Genomic DNA, 24,793 nt, shown 5'->3' with positions numbered 1-24,793 from the left:
TATTCTATTCTACACCTTTTCGAATCAAGTGAATTTTCGAATCCAAAGCGGCTCCGCTTCGCCGGCTGAACGGCCCGCGTTAACCCAAAGCGAACTAATTATTTGATATACAGTACAGTATATATATTTTTAATCATCCGGAAAACCCCGCCCGGCCCACTTCCCTTCCGAAAGGTGCCGAGGGAGGTTATTATTATAGCCCGCTTGGAAGTCGCGCCCTTTGACCTGGAAGCCTTCCCGTTTGCAGCGACGGTTCCAGCCGGGCATTCTGCCCTTGCTCGGGATGGTGGCGGTGGTGTCCCGCTTCCATTCCGACCGGACTCTGGAGACCTTCGGGAAGGGGCCGGGGTCGAGAGAGGGGCGCCTGGCGGGAACGGGGTGGGTGGGGGAAAGCCACCCTGGCTCCGCCCGCGGGAAAGTCCCGCCTCTCCCCCGGCCTCCCCCTCCACACACGCCGGCTGCGATCTCCTCCCCTGCGGTCCCCTCTTCTCCTCCCACCTTGACGTCTGGAACTGGCAGCCCGGCCGGTTCCGCATTCCCGACCCCTCCCCGCAGCGCCAGGGGCTGCTCTATAAATAAGGGGCTGATGCAACCCACCCGGCCGTCCGACGCAGCCTGCCAGAGGGGCGAAGCGGCTCGCGGCGAGGAAGGCGGGGCGGCCGCTGCTGGTAGCCAGGCGTGCCCGCGGCCGCAGGCATCGGTCCCGGGACCAGGCTGAGCTCGGCGCACGACGGGGCCTGTGCGGAGAGAAGGCGGCGGGAGTCGCTCCCGGAGCTGGGCGGCGCTGGCGCTGGAGGACCCGAGCGCGCGGCTCGCCGCCTCCCGCTGCAGCCGGGCCCCGGGGGCACCTTTCCCCGTCCCTCCGGTGGGTACCTACCAGCAGCGGCGGGAAAGGGCGGGTTGGGATCTGCGGGAGCGCCTCCGATCCGCGCGTGCTTTCTTCTTGGTCCGCCCTGCCGAGGCTGCGATCGCGGCGGGTCTCTTGACTTTTCGGGGCCTGGGCTTTTTTTCCCCCCCTCCCGGGAGCGACGTCGGTGGAGCTTCTGCTGCTGCTGGCCCCCCCGAGCCATTGGCGCATTCCCTGCCGCGTCCCCCCTCCCCATTAACTGCTCTTTATGACTCTTAAACTACCCTGCTGACCCGCTTAAATATCGTACTTGCACCCACCCACCCCGGTGCAAAAATCCTTGTACGTTTTTATGGTGGAGAGAGAAACTGTAAAAAAAAATCTGATACTTAGTTAATAGTAGAGAAAGCTCCGTCGTTGCTATTTTGGAATGAATCGGTGCGGAAGGTAAATTGAATCGTCTGGTATCTGGGATATAGAAACATAGAAGATTGATGGCAGAAAAAGACCTCATGGTCCATCTAGTCTGCCCTTATACTATTTCCTGTATTTTATCTTAGTATGGATAGATGTTTATCCTAGGCAAGTTTAAATTCAGTTACTGTGGATTTACCAACCACGTCTGCTGGAAGTTTGTTCCAAGCATCTACTACTCTTGGTAAAATAATATTTTCTCAGGTTGCTTCTGATCTTTCCCCCAACTAACCTCAGATTGTGCCCCCTTGTTCTTTGGTTCACTTTCTTGAAAGCTTTCTCTCTGGTTTCTAACTTTTCAAATCGGTGGGAATCTGGGCTGGGAGGGGAAAAGATTGCATTAAATTTCCTTTCCTAATCTAGCAAATTGCATCAAGGCGGGATTCTTGGCACTCTCAACAAAGCACCGATATGAGTAGTTAGATTACACTCTGAGGAGAGGGAAGTGGGTTGCCTGTGCGACATACCTCAGGTCAGAGGTGACCCTTGAATGCAGGTTATACTATCCAGCTATCGTGTTTAGGAATGTTGTAAATCACCAAGGAGGCAGTGATGTAATGGTCCAAGGAAAATACATTTTATTCTGGTTTCATTTTGTATTTTCTTTTGCAACCGTTTTATTTATATAGACATTTTTATTGATAAAACAATTCCAAAAAGGGATATATTTTTTTCTTCTTCATCCCACTGGAAGATTCATTTTGGGCCCTGCATCATCCTGGAACATTTTATTTCACTGTTTGCTTTGCTTTCTCTCTCTTCCAGCATGTCCTATCATTTAGCTAATATTTCATTTCTTTAGCCACCTATTTGGCTCCTCTTCCATCCACCCTCTATTTCTCTAGAGCAGGGGTCTCAAACTCACGGCCTGCGGGCCAAGTGTGGCCCATGGGACAATACTTTGCGGCCCCCACTTCAATATCAAAGTTTAATGTTAGTGCAGCCCGAGTTTGATACAAATGGCACTTTTTCAGTGTTGTGTGTGGAGCTGAATGTGGTTTCTTCAGTCTTCTGTATCTGCTGTATTATTATCATTATTATCATTTTCATTTTATTTATTTATTACTGATTTATTTATTTATTATGAATTTGTTAATTTATTTTTATTTTTTAACACAAAATAAGATGAAAAAATAAAGACATTTGATAACATTGGAATGTTTTTGTAAGGACTTTTCTTGTGGAAAACCTGATGCGGTCCAGCCTCACCCAGACTCTACCTCCAGCGGCCCCCGGGTAAATTGAGTTTGAGACCCCTGCTCTAGAGTGAAGGAAAGCAGGACAGAAAGGCTGTGTCTTCTATTTCAGTGTTTCCCAACCTTGGCAACTTGAAGATATTTGGACTTCAACTCTCAGAATTCCCCAGCCAGCAAATGCTGGCTGGGGAATTCTGGGAGTTGAAGTCCAGATATCTTCAAGTTGCCAAGGTTGGGAAACACTGTTCTATTTGATGTTAGGGAAGAAATTTGTGATAAAGATGGACTTTACTGCATGGTGGGTTGGCTTTTCTGGACAGGTAGAATGATACCACGGCTTTTGTGTCCTCAAAGACATAAAGAGGTGCAGAGTGCTCCCAATAGATAGCAAATAACGAAAGAGTTGTGTTACATAGAATTTCTGTAAGCATTATGTGCTAACTGCACCCCCTCCTTTTCCTTGTGATTTTCTTTTTAATAATGTTTCTGTGTTGTCTGCTTCAGCCTTCCACTAATCCAGAGGATATGTTTACCCCTTCATCCATATATCTAGGGCTTTTGTGAAGGAGCATTCTGCTTCAGGACGGGGCCATCTCCACTGGCTTAGTTTTGATACTATAACGGGGTGAACGTTGTGGATGCAGAAGTGTTAGTGAAACTGGGCTAGGCCTTGCCTGGAGGAGCTAGGAAAAGTGATTTGGAGCTTGCAAGCTCCATGGCTTTGATTTGGGCGTGTCTGTTGGCTAGCCACACCTTTTCTGGCACATTAAAGGAGGGCATGCATGCTTTATTTTACTGATTGAAAGCAAGAGCATGAAGAAAGCATCTTTCCTGGGACCGTATTTTCAGTGTGTTGCTTTCTTTGCATATCTTTTGCCTATTTTTATACATTCGAGTGCTTTCTTGAAAAACATTTGTGACTTTCTGGAAAACTGATGACCTTTTTTTTTGGTTATTGTTTTTCTGTATTGTTTTTTTTTTACACAAAACAGTTTTGCTGAGTATACAGCACTGTAGGCTACAGATCCCATAAATGCGCGGAATGCTGTCTTAATCCCTTTGAAAAGTATCTTGTTACTAACCGGGATACTAATCTCTTTCTGTTTAGACTGGCAAAGAGAGCAATGGCACAATGGTGCTCTTTGCCAGCCTGCTTGTTCACCTCTTTGGTTTGCACAATGTGATTGTGTAGGTTAGTAATCTTTTTGACTGAAAGCTTGAGCAAACCTCACTTCCACCTGATCTGTTTTGTCCTGGACCGGTGGATGCTTTGTGCCTGCCGTTTCACAAAAGATCTTCTTTCTTCCACCTCTCTGAAACCTGAAAAACAAACTAAGCTGCAGAAAGAATTCTAAGTTCCCTTTAGTAATCAAGCATGTAATGGAGCGAAAGCTGGTTTTCTGCATTTCCCTCTGGAAGGCCCTTTTCTTTCCTCCCCACTCGCTGCCCTTGATTATTTGGGAGTAGATTGCGGATGAAATGGAGAGGGGAAAAAACAGCAAGCAGGAGCCACATTGCGTTTCTTTTTTCCCCCCTTTTAATGAAGGCCCTGCGGAGGTGTACTTGAAAACACAGGGTCTCCTATGCCCTCAAGGTGGGTGAGAACATTCATTTGGCTGGTTCCAGGGCCATATGCAACTGATGGTGGCCAATGAAACGGGGCCTGGCTCGTTCTGTTGCTTGTCTTGGCAGCTTGCTCCGTGGCTTGTATTACCGGTCCTGGAACGCGAGGACTGCCAAACTCACTGGCTGTGTGTGTATGTGTGTGTGTGCGTACACGCGCATGTGTTGGGGTTTGGAGAGCGGAGCAGAGACGGATACTTCCCTGAGCCAGGCTAGGAATTTTTCAGCTTATTTCTTGATGCCTGCATGGAAGCAATCTGCAGGCTCTTGCCAGGGTTCTCCACTGGGAATCGGCAAACTTGTGGGGGCGTTCGGGAGACCAGTTGTTAGGATGTCAAATTCTTTGTGCAGTTCCTAACAGTTAAAAATGCCCATTTGTGTGGGTGGGTCAGCAGTTTGGAGGACTTGCAGTCAAAATCTATCTTCCTTGCAAGGAGTAGCAGATAGCTGTCTTGAGATTATACGGCTTGTTCTGGAGGATTGAATTGATAGATAGAATAGAAGAGAAGAGAACAGAAAGAATTCTTTATTGGCCAAGTGTGATTGGACGCACAAAGAATTTGTCTTGGTACATATGCTGTCAGTATAAATAAAAGAAAAAGATGTTGCTATTTGCTCTGTAACCTCTGATCATTATAGAAACATAGAAGATTGACGGCAGAAAAAGACCTCATGGTCCATCTAGTCTGCCCTTATACTATTGCCTGTATTTTATCTTACAATGGATATATGTTTATCCCAGGCATGTTTAAATTCAGTTACTGTGGATTTACCAACTACGTCTGTTGGAAGTTTGTTCCAAGGATCTACTACTCTTTCGGTAAAATAATATTTTCTCATGTTGCTTTTGATCTTTCCCCCAACTAACTTCAGATTGTGTCCCCTTGTTCTTGTGTTCACTTATGCAGCAGACACCCTGGAAATATTGCACCCCTGTTCCAAATTATAGTGATGTGATATATTTATTTCTATAGTTATTGTTCCAGAAACATAAATCAATACCAAAGAGGTTCTTTTATTGTTGCAAAAGTGAAAGAATGGGCAGCATTATTATTATTACTACGGTTAATATACGGTAATCTGCCTAATAGATCTAAGTATAATTCGTTTTGATCTTTAGTTGAATAAGAGGTTTTGAAGAAGCCTCTTCAATGCCTCAGTTTGTGTTGTACTATTGCTTCTGTCACTCTTAACCACCTGGGCCAATGATGGTGAACCTTTTTTTCATCATGTGATGAAAGCATGCACCCATGCGCTCTCGCACGTGTCTGCATGCCCAGACCCATAATTCAATGCCCCCACACTCCATGCGTGCATGCATGACCCCCCCTCCACTTCCCTGCCCCTATGCAGAACTCCCCCTGCTCCCGTTTCCCGATTTCCAGTGAGCTCAGTAGGCCTGCTTTTCACCCTCTCCAAGCACCAGGTGCTTTCTTGGAACTTGGGGAGGGCGAAAACTGCCTCCCTCCGCCCCGCCCGGAGGTCCTCCAGAGGTCAAAAATCCCCTCTCAGAGCCTCAGCACAAGCCAAAAATCAGTTGGAGCTGAACTAGCAAACGGCTTGTGTGCTGGCAGATATGGCTCCATAGCAGAGGTCTTCAAACTTGGCGACTTTAAGACTTGTGGACTTCAACTCCCAGAATTCTCCAGCCAGCTATTGCTGGCTGGAGAATTCTGGGAGTTGAAGTCCACAAGTCTTAAAGTCGCCAAGTTTGAAGACCTCTGCTCCATAGGTTCACCATCACGGACCTGGGCCAATGGTGGAACTGGCATTAGATTATGGGAGCTCTAGCCAAGTGCGTCTGATGGGCCAATTTGAGAGGATTATGGTCCATATTCTTTCATTGCTGCTATTACTGGTCAAATCAATAAACAAGGGAATGGGGGACTTGGAGAAAAATGGCTTCAAAGGCATTGGGCTCCTTTCTGTAGCATTTGGGAAACACCTCTGCTTCTAGCTATGTTCCAGCAGTAAATACCCTGTTTCCCCGAAAATAAGACGTACCCCGAAAGTAAGGCATGTCAGAGATTTTGCAGAATTTGCTAATATAAGGCACCCCCTGAAAATAAGGCATAGTCAAGTTTACATACGGTACGGTGGAAAAACATACGGTACCATTCAAAGCTGTTCATAGCGGTACCGTAATAATGTGGCGTCCCCTGCTGGCCCCTTCCATCGCTTTGTACCGTCCAGTACAGCAGACACAGTCTGCTGCTGTCTCACTGCCATTACAGTCTCCAGTACAGTGCGTAGACTGTAGTTCCTCTGGCGGCCGGAAGCTGCAATAGCGGGAGTATACTGTTGTACCATATAAGTGCCGTCGTTTGTGTGTGTGGGTGCCATACTGACAGGTACCGTACCGTAATCAGTGTACCGTACAGTACACTTTCTTTGGGGGTGTCAGCTTTTCTGCCTGTGAATTTCTCTTATTTGAGAAATATAAGGCACCCCCTGAAAATAAGACATAGCACAACTTTTGGAGCAAAAATTAATATAAGACAGTGTCTTATTTTCGGGGAAACATGGTACTATACAGTGACCCTTTGCTACTTCACAGATCATCTTCTGCGGATTCGCTACTTCACGGGTTTTCAAAGGGGGCTTAAATCCATTAAATCCATTGAAAATTTTCAATCCATTAAAAATTCAAAAAATTCTTCTACAGTACTACTGTACTCTATTAAAGAAACTGGTAGGATATCGCATGTAGTTCCAGCTGAGAAACGTTATAGAATGACTGTTTAATGCAAAGGGTGGGTTTTTAAAGTCCAAATATTCGTTAAATATATAAAAAACTATCTTTCCTCTACTTCACGGAAATTCGTTTTTCACGGGTGGTCCTGGAACGCATCCCCCGCGAAAAGTGAGGGATTACCCTAGTAGCTTTTGCATCGGCGAGAAGATTGCAAAAACATAGTGGAATCTGAGTCCTATACATATATACACTAAATATAGCGTATGTATGTATGTATGCTGATAGACATACACATACATACAATCTATATATTGAAATAAATATCAAGTTTCAGGAACATGTTTTACACAACACACTAAGTCGCAAAAAAAGAGCAAACCCCTAGGTCTTCCATTTTATGAAGGCCTAGGTAGAGACAGGAATATGTTCTTGCATAAAGACAATTTAATTGGGTCACACTCCCTCAATTTAGGTAGGCTGAACTACACCTCTCATCATTGCCAATCAGCACAATTAGGATGCAGCAGATTGCAGCAGATTGAAGAAGGCCTAGGTTAATTTAGTGAAACTTAAAATCTGGAATCTTAAGCACACTGTCCTTATAACATTTTTTGGTATTTGAATATGGAAAAAAACATAGCAGAAAAATATTACTTGTTTAATATACAAATGTGATATTAAAAGAAAAAGAATATTTATAGAGCTGTGTCTAAAAAAGTTTTAAACACATGTAAAATGTTTATGTTGATTTTATAAATTATTAGTATATTCTTTTTCTGTATTAAAATGACTTTTAAAATAAGTGGGGTAATTGTAACCCCAAATACTGTATATGTTAAATGTATGTTTGTCTAGTTTGTCTATTTTTTACGAAAATTAATAAAGTTTTTTTTTAAAGGAACACAAATTAGAAAAAAAAGTTGCTTTCAAATGCCTTTTCATTGAAACACATATGGGCCAAATTAGACAGAATAGACGGACCAGAATACCTCCAGAACCGCCTTCTATCGCACGAATCCCAGCAGCTGATAAGGTCCCACAGAGTTGGCCTTCTCCGGGTCCCATCGACTAAACAATGCCGTTTGGCGGGCCCTAGGAGAAGAGCCTTCTCTGTGGCGGCCCCAGCCCTCTGGAATCAACTCCCCCCAGAGATTAGCACTGCCCCCACCCTCCTTGTCTTTCGCAAATTACATAAGACCCACCTGTATCGTCAGGCATGGGGGAACTGAGACACCTCCCCCTGGCTTTTACATTTTATGTATGGTATGCGTGTGTTGCATGGTTTTTTAAATGATGGGGTTTTTCTTAACTGTTTTTTAAATATTAGATTTGTTTCCATTGTAACATTGTTATTATTGTTGTTGTGAGCCGCCCCGAGTCTTCGGAGAGGGGTAGCATACAAATCTAATAAATTATTATTATTATAATGAATGTAGATTAAAACATTATTCTCCAAAACATCTGAATGTAGAACAAGAAGCAATGAATGCAAAGTAATCATGAAGAGAACCAACCTAGAACTAAGGAGAAATTTACTGACAGAACAGTTAATCAGTATAACTACTTGCCTTCAGAAGTTGTGGGTGCTCTTATACCCAGAGGCTTTCAAAAAGAGTCTGGACAAACATTTGTCTGAAATAGTATAGTCTCTTGCTTGAGCTGGATTATGGACTACAGCAGTGTTTCCCAACCTTGGCATCTTGGAGATATTTGGACTTCAACTCCCAGAATTCCCCAGCCAGCATTTGCTGGCTGGGGGATTCTGGGAGTTGAAGTCCAAATATCTCCAAGTTGCCAAGGTTGGGAAACACTGGACTACAGGGTCCACTGGACTCCAGCTCTGTTACTCCAGCTCTGTTATTCTATTATCAGAATTGAAACCTCGGCCAAATCATGACAAGGCTAATAGAAATAGAATTCTTTATTGGCCAAGTGTGATTGGACACACAAGGAATTTTTCTTGGTGCATATACTCTCAGTGTACATAAAAGAAAAGATATATCTCTCAAGAATCATGAGGTACAACACTTAATGATTATAGGGGTCAAATAAGCAACGAGGAAACAATGTTAATAAAAATCTTAAGGATACAAGCAACAAGTTACAGTCATACAGTCATACAGTGGGAGGAAATGGGTGATATGAATGATGAGAAAAAATCTATTAGAAATAATAGTGCAGACTTAGTGAATAGTTTGGCAGTGTTGAGGGAATTATTTGTTTAGCAGAGTGATGGTGTTCAGGAAGAAACCTGTTCTTGTGTCTAGTTGTCTTGGTGTGCAGTGCTCTGTAGCAACGTTTTGAGGGTAGGAGTTGAATCAGTTTATGTCCAGGATGCGAGGGGTCAGCAAATATTTTCACAGCCTTATTTTTGACTCGTGCAATATGCAGATCCTCAGTAATAGTTTTTTTCTGCAGTTCTGAGTATCCTCTGAAGTCTGTGTTGGTCTTGTTGGGTTGCAGAACCAAACCAGATTTAATGACTTAGGAAGAGAAAACACAAGGCAGGTTACCACACTACACCACTTTTCAAAAGTTTTTTTAAAAAAAAATCCCACATCTTTCTCAGTCTGCAGAACTCTGGAAAATATTTTAAAAGTTTGTTTACAAAAGAAAATCAAGAGTGGAAGAAAGTGCAGTTATTAATGTGCTTCAAATGTATGCCAGCTCTTTTATGTCACTTGGGCAGCAGGAACAATTTTCTACCCGGGCAAATCATTTCCGGTTTGGCAGGTTTATTCACTCCACTTTGAGAACCTCAATAAAAAGCAAGGGACACATAAAATGATATGGAAGATGATCTTTGTGGTGCGCAAACCAGAGTCTAAGTAAGTGCATTACAAAGCTGAAGCTTTCGGCTTCCTCTTGTGACCTGACATGCTGCATCTGTGTTGAATTGTAATTCGATTTATACCCCTGTCCATGCGACTTTAGGCCAGCAGTGATGGGAGGTGCCTTTAACATATCTAAGGCAGTGTTTCCCAACCTTGGCAACTTGAAGGTATATGGACTTTAACTCCCAGAATTCCCCAGCCAGAGAATGCTGGCTGGGGAATTCTGGGAGTTGAAGTCCAGATATCTTCAAGTTGCCAAGGTTGGGAAACACTGATCTAAGGCATTGGATTGGAAAATATAGATTTAGATTAATGATATGAACTTATATTTTAACAAAATAAGGCATTTTGGCTTCCTTTAGCTCCTCCAAGTTATTATAAATGATCTACATGGCTTCGGACGAGATGAATTGCGGGACCGCCTTCTGCCACATGAGTCCCAACGATTGGTTAGGTCCCACAGAGTGGGCCTTCTCCAAGTCCTGTCAACTAGATAATGTCACTTGGCGGGACCTAAGGGAAGAGCCTTCTCTGTGGGGGCCCCGGCCTTCTGGAATCAGCTCCCTCCAGAGATTTGTACTGTCCCTACCCTCCTCGCCTTCCGTAAGGGTCTGAAGGCTCACCTAGGCCGCCAGGTTTGGGGCCATTCAACTCTAGACCCCTGGCCGGAGAGTGTAGGTATGTCTCTTGTTCGAATGGGAATAAGTGATTTTTAAATATTAGGTTTTTAGAGCAATTAGTTAAAATAACTGGATTTTTAGATATTTATATTGTATATTGTGTTTTGATACGTTTGTAAGTTGCCCCAAGTCCTCGGAGAGGGTCAGCATATAATTAGAAACATAGAAGATTGATGGCAGAAAAAGACCTCATGGTCCATCTAGTCTGCCCTTGTACTATTTCCTGTATTTTATCCTAGGATGGATATATGTTTATCCCAGGCATGTTTAAATTCAGTTACTATGGATTTACCAACCACGTCTGCTGGAAGTTTGTTCCAAGCATCTACTACTCTTTCAGTAAAATAATATTTTCTCATATTGCTTCTCATCTTTTCCCCAACTAACCTCAGATTGTGCCCCCTTGTTCTTGTGTTCATTTTCCTATTAAAAACACTTCTCTCCTGAACCTTATTTAACCATTTAAGATCAAACCCTTTAACATCAAATCAAATCAAATCAAATTCAGTCAAATCCAATGAATGAATGAATGAATGAATGAATGAATGAATGAATGAATGAATAAATGTTGCAATGCTTTTTTGTGATTGAGAATGCTGAATGGGGTTAAGAGCTGCTCTGGAGGAGCCCTAAATGTTGTGTCCTGGCTCTAGGGTGAAGGGCGTTAGGGAAGGAGGTTGATTATGATAAAACAATACAAATCCACTTTGCATTGAAATATACCTTTATCAAACATTAGTGAAGGAGTTCCTTGACTTGCGACCAAAACTTAGCCCCAAATTCCTGTTGTTAAGTGAGACATTTGTTAAGGGAGTTTTGTCCCATGTTACGACCTTTCTTGCCACACTTGTTAAGTGAATCACTGAAGTTGATAAGTTACTAACCCCGTTGTTAAGTGAATCTGTTTTTCCCTTGGCTAAATGCTTGTCAGAAGGTCACAAAAAGTGACCATGTGACCCTGAGACCCCTGCAACGATCATAAATGTGAACCAGTTGCCAAGCGTTTGAATTTTGATCGCATGATTGTGGGGATGCTGCGAAGGCAGTCATTTTGAAAAATGATCATAAGTCACTTTTCTCAGTGCCGTTGTAACTTTGAATGGTCACTAGATGAACTGTTGTAAGTTGAGGACTGCCTGTATCTCCCTTTAAGATGAGAGGTGATATGAAAAAAACATTTCAAATGCTACAGAGCTGCTGTCAGTGTACATCTGGTCTAATGGAAAAGTAGTGAAAGATCCAGTGTTATAGGCAGAGGTGAGCTGCTAAGGTGGTATGGTGATGTGTGCTCGCCCCTGTGGCTCTGAGAGCTAGCAGAGTCCAGGGCAATTCTGCTACTGCACCTGGGCAGGTAGCAAAATCTTGTGCGGACACGCAGGTGCGCCCGTGGCCATGCACGAGTTCCCTACCTGCCCAGGTGCAATAGCAGAATTGCCCTGGACCCCGCTAGCACTCAGAGCCATAGGGGCAAGCACACATCACCGTTCCACCTTAGCAGCCCACCTCTGGTTATAGGTGTTGGGCTGGCAGGGAGGAGACCCAGGTTCTCAGCTACTTTCAGCCATGGGAATTCACTGGTTGATCTTGTTTGAATCACTTAATATCTTAATTAACTCCTCTAGAATTGTGGCTGTGTCTTGTACTACACTTGATAAATATGTATACTGAATGAAAATACCTAATGCTAAGTCGTTTCTGGCATAATATAAGACAGCTGTGTATTATCAGGAATACAGTGGTACCTCTACTTAAGAACTTAATTCGTTCCGTGACCAGGTTCTTAAGTAGAAAAGTTTGTAAGTAGAAGCAATTTTCCCATAGGCATCAATGTAAAAGCAAATAATGCATGCAAACTCATTAGGGAAGAAATAAAAGCTTGGAATTTGGGTGGGAGGAGGAGGAGGAAGAAGAGGAGGAGGACAGTCACTGCCCAGAGCGAAGGGAGCATTTCTTTCTCTGGGTGCTGGCAGATGTTTATTCACTCTCCAAGTGCCCAGAGAAAGGAAAATGCTTCATTTGCTCTGGACTGCCAAAACCTCCTTAAGCGCCACCGAAAGGCTTCTCTGACAGTCCAGAAAAGTCCGAGATGGCCGGGATTAAATGGGCAAATTTTTCCGGGCTCGGGTTCTTAAGTAGAATATGGTTCTTAAGAAGAGGCAAAAAAATCTTGAACACTCGGTTCTTATCTAAAAAAGTTAGTAAGTAGAGGCCTTTGTAGGTAGAGGTACCACTGTATAGTCTGGTTTACTTTTCCTGTCATCTAAGGGGTGATTGTTGGCTGCGGAACTATGGGAGTTGAAGTTCACAAGTCTTAAAGTTGCCAAGGTTGGAGACCCCTGCTTTAAAGATACACCTTTCTTTCTTTTTTTAACTCAAATAGCATGATTAATCTCTACATAGTTCTACACTCTTATCTTACTCTTACTCTTCCCATTGTGCTGAGCAGTATGAATTTTTCAACAGGTAAAATCAAGGTGATTCTTTCTTAAGGTTCTTTTCCCCTGACTTTAAACTACTGGCCACAGCTTGCACAAACCCAAACCAGATATTGGAAAGGGCTTTAAATAGTAGTACTTTCCAAAGGAATATTTTAGCAGGAAGTACTAAAGTCGATTAATGCTTTTGAGGTTTCAACTGGAAGAGACTACATAATTCCTAGTCCTAAATAATCTGTGCAATTTGTGAACTTCCTTTTGTAATTCTGACTTCCTCCTCCAGTTTCTAAATACATTGAACCGGCTCCTTGCTGAATTAGCTAATCATTGCCGCTTGTTTGTTGAAGCATTAATCCACAAAGTTGGTTTGGTTCCTCTTAGGGTAGCAATTATTAATTCCTCCTTTTTTTTTTTCTTGTGACCAACCTCCTTTTAACTTAGCACATGCCTATAGACGCATAAGAAAGGTACAATGTTCACTTATCCAGCTTTGCTTAATATTTTATCTAGCTTTGCTTAATATTTTCTCTCCGACTTACGCGCTTTGGCATTTTATTTTCTTTACTTAACTGCTTGAATGCAGATTGGTTATTATTATTATTATTATTATTATTATTATTATTAATAATAATAATAATAAGATTTGTATGCCACCCCTCTCCGCAGACTCGGTTGCAATCTGCGATGGTTACAATCTGCGATGGGATTTCTTAATCATAGTTCATATTCATAAACCTTTATCCAAAGATTTTGGTGCAATGTCCTGGGCAGAAAACCTTTAACTAGAAACATAGAAACATAGAAGATTGACGGCAAAAAAAGACCTCATGGTCCATCTAGTCTGCCCTTATACTTTTTCCTGTATTTTATCTTAGGATGGATATATGTTTATCCCAGGCATATTTAAATCCAGTTACTGTGTATTTACCAACCATGTCTGCTGGAAGTTTGTTCCAAGCATCTACTACTCTTTCAGTAAAATAATATTTTCTCACGTTACTCCTAATCTTTCCCCCAACTAACTTCATATTGTGCCCCCTTGTTCTTGTGTTCACTTTCCTATTAAAAACACTTTTCTCCTGAATCTTACTTAACGCTTTAACATATCTAAATGTTTGGATCATGTCCCCCCTTTCCCTTCTGTCCTCCAGACTATACAGATTGAGTTCATGAAGTTTTTCCTGATATGTTTTATGCTTAAGACCTTCCACCATTTTTGTAGCTCATCTTTGGACCCGTTCAATTTTATCAATATCTTTTTGTAGGTGAGATCTCCAGAACTGAACTCAGTATTCCAAATGTGGTCTCACCAGTGCTCTATACAGCGGGATCACAATCTCCCTCTTCCTGCTTGTTATACCTCTAGCTATGCAGCCAAGCATTCTACTTGCTTTGCCTACCACCTGACCGCACTGTTCTCCTAAATTCTTCTCTTCTGAGGTTTTTGCTAGCACAGAAATGCCAATGCTATACTCAGATTGAGGATTCCTTTTGCCCAAGTGCATTATTTTACATTTGGAAACATTAAACTGCAGTTTCCATTGCTTTGACCACTTATCTAGTAAAGCTAAATCATTTTATCAATTTCCATAGCCGTGTAGGAGGTTGGGAGAGAGAGAGACAGAGAGACAAACAGAGATAGAAAGAAAGGCGGGGGAAATAAACAAAATAGCCAATTACGGTGGTACCTCTACTTACGAACTTAATTCGTTCCGTGACCAGGTTCTTAAGTAGAAAAGTTTGAAAGAAGCAATTTTTCCCATAGGAATCAATGTAAAAGCAAATAATGCGTGCGATTGGGGAAATCACAGGGAGGGTGGAGGCCCTGTTTCCTCCTAGGAGATTCCTAGAGAGGCCCCACAGAGACTTCTACCCGCCTTTTCCAGCACTGTTCCCTCCCAGGAGATTCCTAGAGAGCCCCCACGGAGGCTTCTCCCCGCCTTTTCCGCTTATAGTTTCGGAGGTTCTGGTTTGTAAGTGGAAAATGGTTCTTGAGAAGAGGCAAAAACATCTTGAACACCTGGTTCTTATCTAGAAAAGTTCGTAAGTAGAGGCGTTTGTAGGTAGAGGTATCACTGTATAATGCTTCTTCTTAACATGTGGATTCTCCCTGCTTAGCTTCTTACAGCAAATGATGGTTAGTTTCTCCTTCTTTTGTCTAGGGTGTGGAATTGTGTATCTTGCTATGATGCCAGGGCAGATTCCAGACCCATCCTTGACAGCTGGCGCTCTGCCTGGCCTTGGCCCTTTGGCAGGGTTACCTGGTACCACCTTGACAGCGGAGGAACTGAAGTATGCTGACATTCGCAGCATTGGGGCTATGATCTCACCACTACATTTCCTGGAGGTCAAACTGGGCAAGAGGCCTCAGCCAATGAAAAGTGAGGTAGGTTCTAAAATAAAATTGTCTCGAAGCACCAGCCGAATCAGTCAACCAGGATTCAAAAAACAGTAAAGATTTGTTCTTTTTCTTCATAAACCCACAGGCTTTCTCTGCTTATGCACATGCATGCTTTGAAAATTATTGGGAGAGGTGATTTGGGTGAGCTCTGTAGCTTTTTCTCCTGTTCTTTAAAGCAGCCCAATTATTTCCAGTCCTTCCACGTGAGCTTGAAGAAATGTACCACTGCTATAACTGGCCTATTCTTTAAAGGAAAATGAGCTCTCACGGATTTCTGGTTTTTATTAGGACTCCCCCCCCACCCACCCCCAATTTCTAAATCAGGCAAAATACACATTTTGAAAATAAAGCTAGTGTTAGTCTTTAGTCTAGTGAAGCGATGGTGAACCTTTTTTCCCTCGGGTGCCGAAAGAGCTTATGCGCGAGTGCCCACACCCATAATTCAATTGCTGGAGAGGGCAAAATCCGCTTCCTCTGCCCCCCCGGAGGCCCTCTGGATGCTGGAAACAGACTGTTTCCCAACTTCTGGTGGGCCCAGTAGGCTCGTGTTTTGCCTTCCCCAGCTCCAAAGGCTTTCCTGGAGCCGAGGGAGGATAAAAACACCCTCCCCCATCCCCCCCAGAGGCTCTCTGGAAGCCAAAAATGCCCTCTGTGTGAGCCAAAAATCAGCTGGCCGGCACACACATGCACGTTGGAGCTGAGCTAGGGCAACGGCTCACGTTTCAGAAGATATGGCTCTGCATGCACCTGTGGCACCTGTGCCATAGGTTTACCATCACTGACCTATTGTATTAAAGAACTGACTACTTGATTAGTTGGTATAAAGCTCACACAACACTGCCTTGGAGGGTATGTCTTTTTTTTTGTCACCAAAAAAAGTAAAGTTGATCCTCCTTTCTAGAACTGTGAAATGGGTTTTTATATATACAGTGGTACCTCGAGATACGAGTTTAATTCGTTCCAGACCTGGGCTCTTAAGTCGAGCAGCTCTTATCTCGAACGACTTTTCCCCATAGGAATTAATGTAAATAATTTAAATTGGTTCCAGCCCTCAAAAAACTCACAAAGTTAGTCTAAATTATGCAGAAAGACATGTTTTTAATGAAGAAATGTACATGTACATATAAATGAATAATGAAGTTTCTTTCACTTAACTTGTAAACTTTCTTAAACTTTTAAATTTACATATGTTCAACTTCTCTGCCACCCAATCCTGTAGGACAGAGGTCCCCAACCCTTTTTGCACCAGGGACCGGCTTTAAGCGATCAAGAGAGGAATGGGTGAATGAATGGACGGAGGGTGGGAAGGAAGGAAGGAAAGAGGGAAGGGACAGGAACAGAGGAAGGAAGCAAGGAAACTTATGAAAGGGGAGAGTAAGAGAGGAATGAGTGAAGGGAGGGAGGGAGGGAAGAAGGTGGGAAGGAGAAAGAAAAGAAGAAATAGAGGAAGGGAAGGTAAAAGAGAAAAAGAAAAAGAGCAAGAAAGAAAGCAAGAAAGAAAGAAAGAAAGGGGGAAGGGACAGGAACAGAGGAAGGAAGCAAGGAAACTTATGAAAGGGGAGAGTAAGAGAGGAATGAGTGAAGGGAGGGAAGAAGGTGGGAAGGAGAAAGAAAAGAAGAAATAGAGGAAGGGGAGGTAAAAGAGAGAAAGAAAAAGAGCAAGAAAGAAAGAAAGAAAGAAAGAAAGGGGGAAGGGACAGGAACAGAGGAAGGAAGCAAGGAAACTTATGAAAGGGGAGAGTAAGAGAGGAATGAGTGAAGGGAGGGAGGGAGGGAAGAAGGTGGGAAGGAGAAAGAAAAGAAGAAGTAGAGGAAGGGAAGGTAAAAGAGAGAAAGAAAAAGAGCAAGAAAGAAAGAAAGAAAGAAAGAAAGAAAGAAAGAAAGGGGGAAGGGACAGGAACAGAGGAAGGAAGCAAGGAAACTTATGAAAGGAGAGTAAGAGAGGAATGAGTGAAGGGAGGGAGGGAGGGAGGGAGGGAAGAAGGTGGGAAGGAGAAAGAAAAGAAGAAATAGAGGAAGGGAAGGTAAAAGAGAGAAAGAAAAAGAGCAAGAAAGAAAGAAAGAAAGAACCCCCCCAACCCCCAACCCGGGTTCGGTGGGGGGCTAGGAAGCCCCCCAGGCCGGCAGCAACCTTTTAAAACAGCCGCGCCGTTTTCGAGCTAACTCCTGAAGCCAAACGCCAAAGGCGAACTTCCGGAAAGTAAGGAAGGAAAGTAAGTCAGCCTGGCTCTTCTCGGCTCGTATCTCGGATTTGAGCTCGGGAGACAAACAAAAATGTCTCTCCTCTCCCAGCTCTTATCTCGAGTAGCTCGTAAGTAGAGCAGCTCGTATGTCGGGGTTCCACTGTATATAAATTATATATATACAGTGGTACCTCGGTTCTCAACCACAATTCGTTCCAGAAGTGTGGTCGAGAACCGATTTGGTTGAGTACTGAATTAATTTATCCCATAGGAAATAATGGAAATGGATTTAATTGGTTCCCAGCCCCTGTTGACTCGCTGGGAACCAATTAAATCTATTTTCTTTATTTCCTATGGGATAAAAAATCTGAGGAGCTCTATAAGCGCTCCAAGCTGCAGGAAGGGTGGGGGCGACTGCAATCCTGGCAGCTTCGGAGGGGCTCCTTTCCTCAGTGCTTCATCTTGTTACCTGTAGGTAGTTGCACCAACGTTCTCCTTCCCAGCGGCGGAAACGGCGGCGGCTTCCCTTCGAGTAGCAACAGCGTTGGGAACGTCACGTAATGAAGGGAAGCTGCTGGAGCGGCGGCAACTGCTGAGATGGCTCCAGTGGCTTCCCTTCATCACGTGACATTCCCGGCGCTGTTGCTACTCGAAGGGAAGCCACCGCCGTTGCCGCCGCTGGGAAGGAGAAAGTTGGTGCAGCTGCCTACAGATAACAAGATGAAGCACTGAGGAAAGGAGCCCCCCGAAGCTGCCGGGATTGCAGCCGCCCCCGGCGGTAACATTTCGGATAAATAACAAAATTATCTGTGGCTGTTCGGTATCCAAATTTTTGTTCGGATACCGAAGGAAATTTTTGCTGAAAATTTTGTTCGGTATCCGAAATGTACAACAACCAAGGCATTCGAGAACCGAGGTACCACTGTATATATAAAAATTGACGTTGACGTTCCTTCAATATACCAGGGTGATCCAACAGAAAAAACATATAGCCCCTCCCTGGTACAAAACTGAAGGGATCAGATCTGGTGGCCTAGAGGTTAATTCTCTGCCTTACAAGGCAGAAGCCCCAGGATCAAATCCCAGTAAGGGTATGGCTAGCTGATGAGGCCAGAACAAGGCCGAAATAGTGCTATCCTAGTCTCCCTTATTTTTCAAAATTCAGCAAAAACGTGATATATATTTATATAGTTATACCTTTTTTATATATTTGTAAAAATACATACACTCCATTAACCTCAGAAAAGCTGGCATGTGTGCTTGTCTGTAAAAAAGAGAACATGTGGTTTTAAAATAACGTTGACATTTGAGAAAACTGTGATCCTCTCCACACCTCTAAAGTATTTACTTGGAAATAACCATAGTGTGACTTGCTTCTACAGAAACAAGTCTGATTGATTTGGGCAGTAAGGTCCAATCATGTAGTAGATCAGAGAAGTAAGGTTATTGTATCAGGAAGTGAATATTCAGTGGTAAATATTGGAAAAATAGTAATGCAGATTTGAAGGAAGAGCAAATGGCAACAGTGATGGCGAACTTTTTTTGGTTTGCGTGCCAAAAGGGTGTGTGTTGTGTGGTAGCACTCGTGCATGTGCCCACATCCTTTCCCTCCCCCCACGCATGCGCACAGGCCTTACTGAAGCCTGGTACCCGAAAAAATGTCCAAACTGGCAAACCAGAAGTTTGCGAAAACATACTTCTGTTTTGCCCATCATGCTGTGTTTTATACTCTAGGGCTTCAGGAAAAAAACAGCACAACGGCAAACCGGAAGTACGTTTTCTTGAACTTCCGGTTTGTCTGTTGGGTGATTTTTTTTTTGCTTCCATGGCTTCAGGGAAGCTTCCATGAAGTGCGAGGAGGGTGAAAGGGCTTTGCCCAAGGCCCAAAGCTGAAAATCAGCTGGCCAGGGCGTGCATGCACGTTGGAGCTGACACAGGACAAAGTCTCATGTGCCCTCCAATATTTCACCATCATAGGTCTAGTCTTATGAAATATGAATAGAGGGTACAGTGAAAGCAAAGGTTTCATGATATGCCTTGGGGAATGACATTTATTCATTCATTCATTCATTCATTCATTCATTCATTCATTCATTCATTCATTCATATCTCAGGGACCGCCTTCTGCCGCATGAATCCCAGCGACCAGTTAGGTCCCACAGAGATGGCCTTCTCCGGGTCCCGTCGACTAAACAATGTCGTCTGCCGGGATCCAGGGGAAGAGCCTTCTCTGTGGCAGCCCCGACCCTCTGGAACCAGCTCCCCCCAGAGATTAGGATTGCCCCCACCCTCCTTGCCTTTTATTTATTTATTTATTTATTTATTCATTCATTCATTCATTCATTCATTCATTCAATTTTTATGCTGCCCTTCTCCTTAGACTCAGGGCGGCTTACAACATGTTAGCAACAGCACTTTTTTTAACAGAGCTAGGCTATTGCCCCCACAATCTGGGTCCTCATTTTACCCACCTCGGAAGGATGGAAGGCTGAGTCAACCTTGAGCCGGTGATGAGATTTGAACCGCTGACCTTCAGATCTACAAGTCAGCTTCAGTGGCCTGCAGTACAGCACTCTACCTGCTGCGCCACCCCGGCTCATTTTGAAAGCTTCTGAAGACCCACCTCTGCCATCAGGCATGGGGGAATTGAGACATCTCCCCCTGGCCTATATAATTGATGCATGGTATGTTTGTATGTGTGTCTGGCTTTTTAAATAAGGGGTTTTTAGAGACTTTTTAATATTAGATTTGTGATACATTGTTTTATTATTGTTGTGAGCCACCCCGAGTCTGCGGAGAGGGGCGGCATACAAATCTAAATAATAATAATAATAATAATAATAATAATAATAATAATAATAATAATAATAATAATAATAATAATTATTATTATTATTATTATTATTATTATTATTATTATTATTCATTCGACTTCTATGCTGCCCAATCCCCGAGGACTCAGGGCGGCTTACACCAGCAGTACAAGTACAATAAGGATAAATACAAAACAGTAAAAGAAGTCGAACAGTTAACTGAGGTTAAAACATAACAAACTAAAAAAAAAAACCCATAAAAGTTATTATAAAAAGAAAATCATACTTATATACATACACACCATTCTTACAGTTGGCCATCAACCTGCAAATTTATGGCCCCCAGGCCTGTCGGCAAAGTCACATCTTTGTAACTTTGCAGGGTGGGAGCAGTACGGATATCGGGGGGAAGTTGGTTCCATAGAGCCGGGGCAGCCACAGAGAAGGCTCTCCCCCATGGCCCCGCCAACCTGCATTGCTTAGTCGACAGGACCCAGAGGAGGCCAACTCTGTGAGCTCTTGGAGGTATGCAGCAGGAGACGGTTCCGTAAATAGTCTGGCTTTATAGGTAATAACCAACACCTTGAATTGCTGGTCACTGCACTATGCTTTGAGTTCAAGATGGGGTTATACCATTGGAACAGGGTTGATTTCAGCATTGCATTCCATTTTAATAGGAGTGCTGCAGATACTGGCTGAAGGTCACCCAAATAATCTAAACCTTCCAGGATCCTTTATAATGAGATTCCCAAGAGAGAAAAAATTAGACGGCTTCTTTGCTGAAGCTTTATTCAGTAGTGATATAAAATGTCATCCAGGCCTCACCGGTGATAAATGGCCCACGGGCATAATGATACGCTGTCCTGAATATCCTTGTGCTTATGGATGGGCAGGAAGAATATTTCGAAGGTGCTAATTGCCTGATGAATAATTAGTGGCATACATTACCACTCTCCCTCTTAAGAGGTAGGCATCCATTCCACACCAGTGTCATCAGGACATGTGAATCTGTCTGTGGGCTTGTTGTTAAAAAGCCCACGGACGGAAAAGCTGAAGGATTAAATGGTTGGTGGAAGAAAGCATCGTGCGCTGGAGGGGGTGAGATGCAGTTAGCACCGTGTGATTCCTTGTCTTTGTTCAGTTGTCTTATTGCACTTGTGTTTTTTCCCCCCTTCTAGCTAGATGAGGAAGAGGAAAGAAGGAAAAGACGCAGAGAGAAGAACAAAGTAGCAGCTGCTCGATGTCGGAACAAGAAGAAGGAGAGAACTGAATTCCTGCAGCGGGTGAGTGACCCCCTTGTTCCTTCTACTGTTATAAAGAGGGATAAAACATTATTATTGTATTATTGTAAGCCACCCTGAATCCTTCATTGGGCGGCATAGAAGTCAAATAAAAGAAATAAAGAATAGAATAGAATAGAATAGAAACATAGAAGACTGACGGCAGAAAAAGACCTCATGGTCCGTCCAGTCTGCTCTTATACTATTTCCTGTATTTTATCTTTGGATGGATATATGTTTATCCCAGGCATGTTTAAATTCAGTTACTGTGGATTTACCAACCACGTCTGCTGGAAGTTTGTTCCAAGGATCTACTACTCTTTCAGTAAAATAATATTTTCTCATGTTGCTTTTGATCTTTCTCCCAACTAACCTCAGATTGTTCTTGTTCTTGTGTTCACTTTCCTATTAAAAACACTTCCCTCCTGAACCTTATTTAACACTTTAACATATTTAAATGTTTCGATCATATCCCCCCTTTTCCTTCTGTCCTCCAGACTATACAGATGGAGTTCATTAAGTCTTTCCTGATAGGTTTTATGCTTAAGACCTTCCACCATTCTTGTAGCCCGTCTTTGGACCCGTTCAATTTTTTCAATATCTTTTTGTAGGTGAGGTCTCCAGAACTGAACACAGTATTCCAAATGTGGTCTCACCAGCGCTCTATATAGCGGGATCACAGTCTCCCTCTTCCTGCTTGTTATACCTCAGAAATCACTACCCCTAAATCCTTCTCTTCTGAATAGAATAGAACAGAATAGAATAGAACAGAATTTTATTGGCCAAGTGTGATGGACACACAAGGAAATTGTCTTGGTATATATGCTTGGTGCATAAACAGAGAAAAATAGAAGATTGAGGGCAGAAAAAGACCTCATGGTCCATCTAGTCTGCCCTTATACTATTTCCTGTATTTTATCTTAGGATGGATATATGTTTATCCCAGGCATGTTTAGATTCAGTTACTACGTCTGCTGGAAGTTTGTTCCAAGCATCTACTACTCTTTCAGTAAAACAATATTTCTCACGTTGCTTCTGATCTTTCCCCCAACTAACCCCAGATTGTGCCCCCTTGTTCTTCTACATGTGAAGAAAACCCTGCTTTCCTGGAAGCACCTGTGCTGTGTTCTCCATGTGTGCTCTGCCTGTTTTCCTTTGGATGTTGGATGAGGCAGTAGCTTTTTCCCCCACGATGTAGTTAAGAAACCGAAAACTTCACCTCTACATTTCTCTGATTTTTGCATAGGAATCTGAGCGCCTGGAACTCATGAATGCTGAGCTGAAGGCCCAGATAGAAGAGCTGAAGCAGGAGAGGCAGCAGCTGATCTTGATGCTGAACCGCCACCGTCCCACCTGCATCGTTCGGACAGACAGTGTGAAAACACCAGAGAATGAAGCCAACCCACTGCTGGAACAGCTTGAGAAGAAATGAAACGACAAAACGAAACAAGACACATGGTGGGCAAGGTGTTGCACAAACAGGGTCTCTGAGAGTCTCTCATCTAATTATTGTATGACGAACTGTGCACTGTCACGATTAGTGCAGTCAGGACTAAGGAGCTTCCTTAAGGGGATTGCACATTCCAGATAAAGGAAGAGAAGAAGAAGGATCATGGAACGCTGCAGTGGGAAGCTTCCTAGAGTGGAGGCGGCGGCCATTTTGAAGGCTTTCCTGGTGGTCCTTGCAGCACTTCAGCTTGTGGGAAACCTTTAAGCAGCCCATTACAGGCCTGAATCCCAAGCCTGGGACATTTTGGGACACTGGGAGGGTAGCAACGTGGTTCTTGCTCCTCCTCTTCTCACAACAAATGGTTGAGAATTAGTAGGGATTAAGTGGAAGCCATCAACAGGCAAACCTGGGCAGACAATAGTTCTTGTATCCTCTCCATTTAGGACCCGTCACATGTCTCTCTTATTTCTCTCCTTCTCTCTCCTTCTCTCTCTCAGAACTAAACCAGAAACCAAGAATGGCAAACACTTGACACAAGTCCTGCCTCATTGCTGGGCCTGTCTGTGGCACTGTGGCGCAGGCGCCCCCCCACAAGCACACCCTCAGTATAATGTTTACAGCCCAGCTGTCCAGAGGCCATGCTTTTAAAATGCACATTTTTACAGTTTTTAAATATTTTTTTATAAAAGTTTTATACAGTTCTCTATACGGATTTATATAATCACTTGACGTGATCCAATAGAAATGTATGTTATTATGGTCTTTGTTACAAATATATATGCCGCAGTTATCTCCATGGTGTTATTTGTTTGGTGGTGTCCAGTCCTTTCCCTCGGCATGCTGGGAAAAGGGTCCTGTGCCTTCAGTCTGGCTCCACTGCCATGTCCATTCATGTACGTCCTTCATAATATTCAGTCCTGTATCAGTAAATGTTAACTTTTACTTACCCTCCTATCTCCTGTGCTTCATTCTGTGTTCTGGTGCATTGATTGCGTTATGCGTAGGTATGTTTTTGACCTACTTTTTTCGGAACGATGGAAAAGATGTTTTAAAATACTTTAAAAGCGGTCAAAATTCAAGCCACTACATCTTTAATTTCATCAGTCTCATCTCCGACACCTTGTGTGTTTGTGTCTAAATCTTATATGATCACGTGTCAGAATATTTTTAAATAAATCAATTTAATTTGAAAACTATTTAATTCGGTAACCAGCTTTGAATACTTGGCTGTTGGTGATATCTCACAACTTGGGTTAAGATAATTATGATTTGGGTTCAAGATAACTATTTTGAGACAGAATTGCATACAAACATTTAGGAACTCTGGTCAAATTGCATGTTTCAGTGATTCCTTAAGTCAGTGTTTCCCAACCTTGGCAACTTGAACATATCTGGACTTCAACTCCCAGAATTCCCCAGCCAGCATTTGCTGGCTGGGGAATTCTGGGAGTTCAAGTCCAGATATCTTCAAGTTGCCAATATTGCGAAACACTGCCTTAAGTGAACAGAAGGATTTAAACAGGATATATTTTTGAAAATTTGAGTCCTATTGAGTAATAGATTCAGAATATGGAAGCATTAAATATGGCTGAGGCAGAAGCTTTCCAACTGATTTATTAATACAGTACTTTTTTTTAGCTGTAAAGGTGTTTGTCAGGTCTTCAAAAGGCAATGAACTCAATAGACCTACTGTTAGTCTATTGAAAAAAATTCCATAAGTAAACAAATACTCTGACTTTTGTAAGCTTTCAGATTGTAACAGTTCTACCTACGTTCAACAACGTGAACTCCTCTAAGACACTGTCTGAACATTTGAAAATGAAAATTCAGTCTTACAAAACCAGGGAAGACTAAAATCCATCACTCTGTCTATCTGTCTACC

At 43.1% G+C, this 24,793-nt stretch overlaps 1 protein-coding gene across 1 annotated transcript; it reads left to right on the top strand.

Moving 5' to 3' along the window:
* Nucleotides 1–571: 571 nt before the first annotated feature.
* JDP2 (Jun dimerization protein 2) lies at nt 572–23,858 on the top strand. Its single transcript, XM_070754623.1, has 4 exons — nt 572–865; nt 14,947–15,170; nt 21,360–21,464; nt 22,708–23,858. Exons 2-4 carry the CDS (start codon nt 14,970–14,972, stop codon nt 22,891–22,893), a joined length of 492 nt encoding a protein of 163 aa, XP_070610724.1. The 5' UTR covers nt 572–865; nt 14,947–14,969; the 3' UTR covers nt 22,894–23,858.
* The last annotated feature ends 935 nt before the right edge of the window (nt 23,859–24,793 follow it).

Source organism: Erythrolamprus reginae, chromosome 1 (assembly GCF_031021105.1).
Source record: "Erythrolamprus reginae isolate rEryReg1 chromosome 1, rEryReg1.hap1, whole genome shotgun sequence".
NCBI classification, from domain to species: Eukaryota; Metazoa; Chordata; class Lepidosauria; order Squamata; family Dipsadidae; genus Erythrolamprus; species Erythrolamprus reginae.
The sequence above is the reverse complement of the archived record's forward strand: the minus strand, read 5'-3'. Positions and strand labels throughout refer to the sequence as shown.

What these genes read in the sequence shown, in the direction of transcription:
- JDP2 (XM_070754623.1), top strand. Translation starts at nt 14,970, where the DNA reads ATGATGCCAGGGCAGATTCCAGACCCATCCTTGACAGCTGGCGCTCTG. An exon ending in CTCAGCCAATGAAAAGTGAG is followed by an intron (nt 15,171 to 21,359) that starts GTAGGTTCTAAA and finishes CCCCCCTTCTAG; the next exon opens with CTAGATGAGGAAGAGGAAAG. An exon ending in GAACTGAATTCCTGCAGCGG is followed by an intron (nt 21,465 to 22,707) that starts GTGAGTGACCCC and finishes ATTTTTGCATAG; the next exon opens with GAATCTGAGCGCCTGGAACT.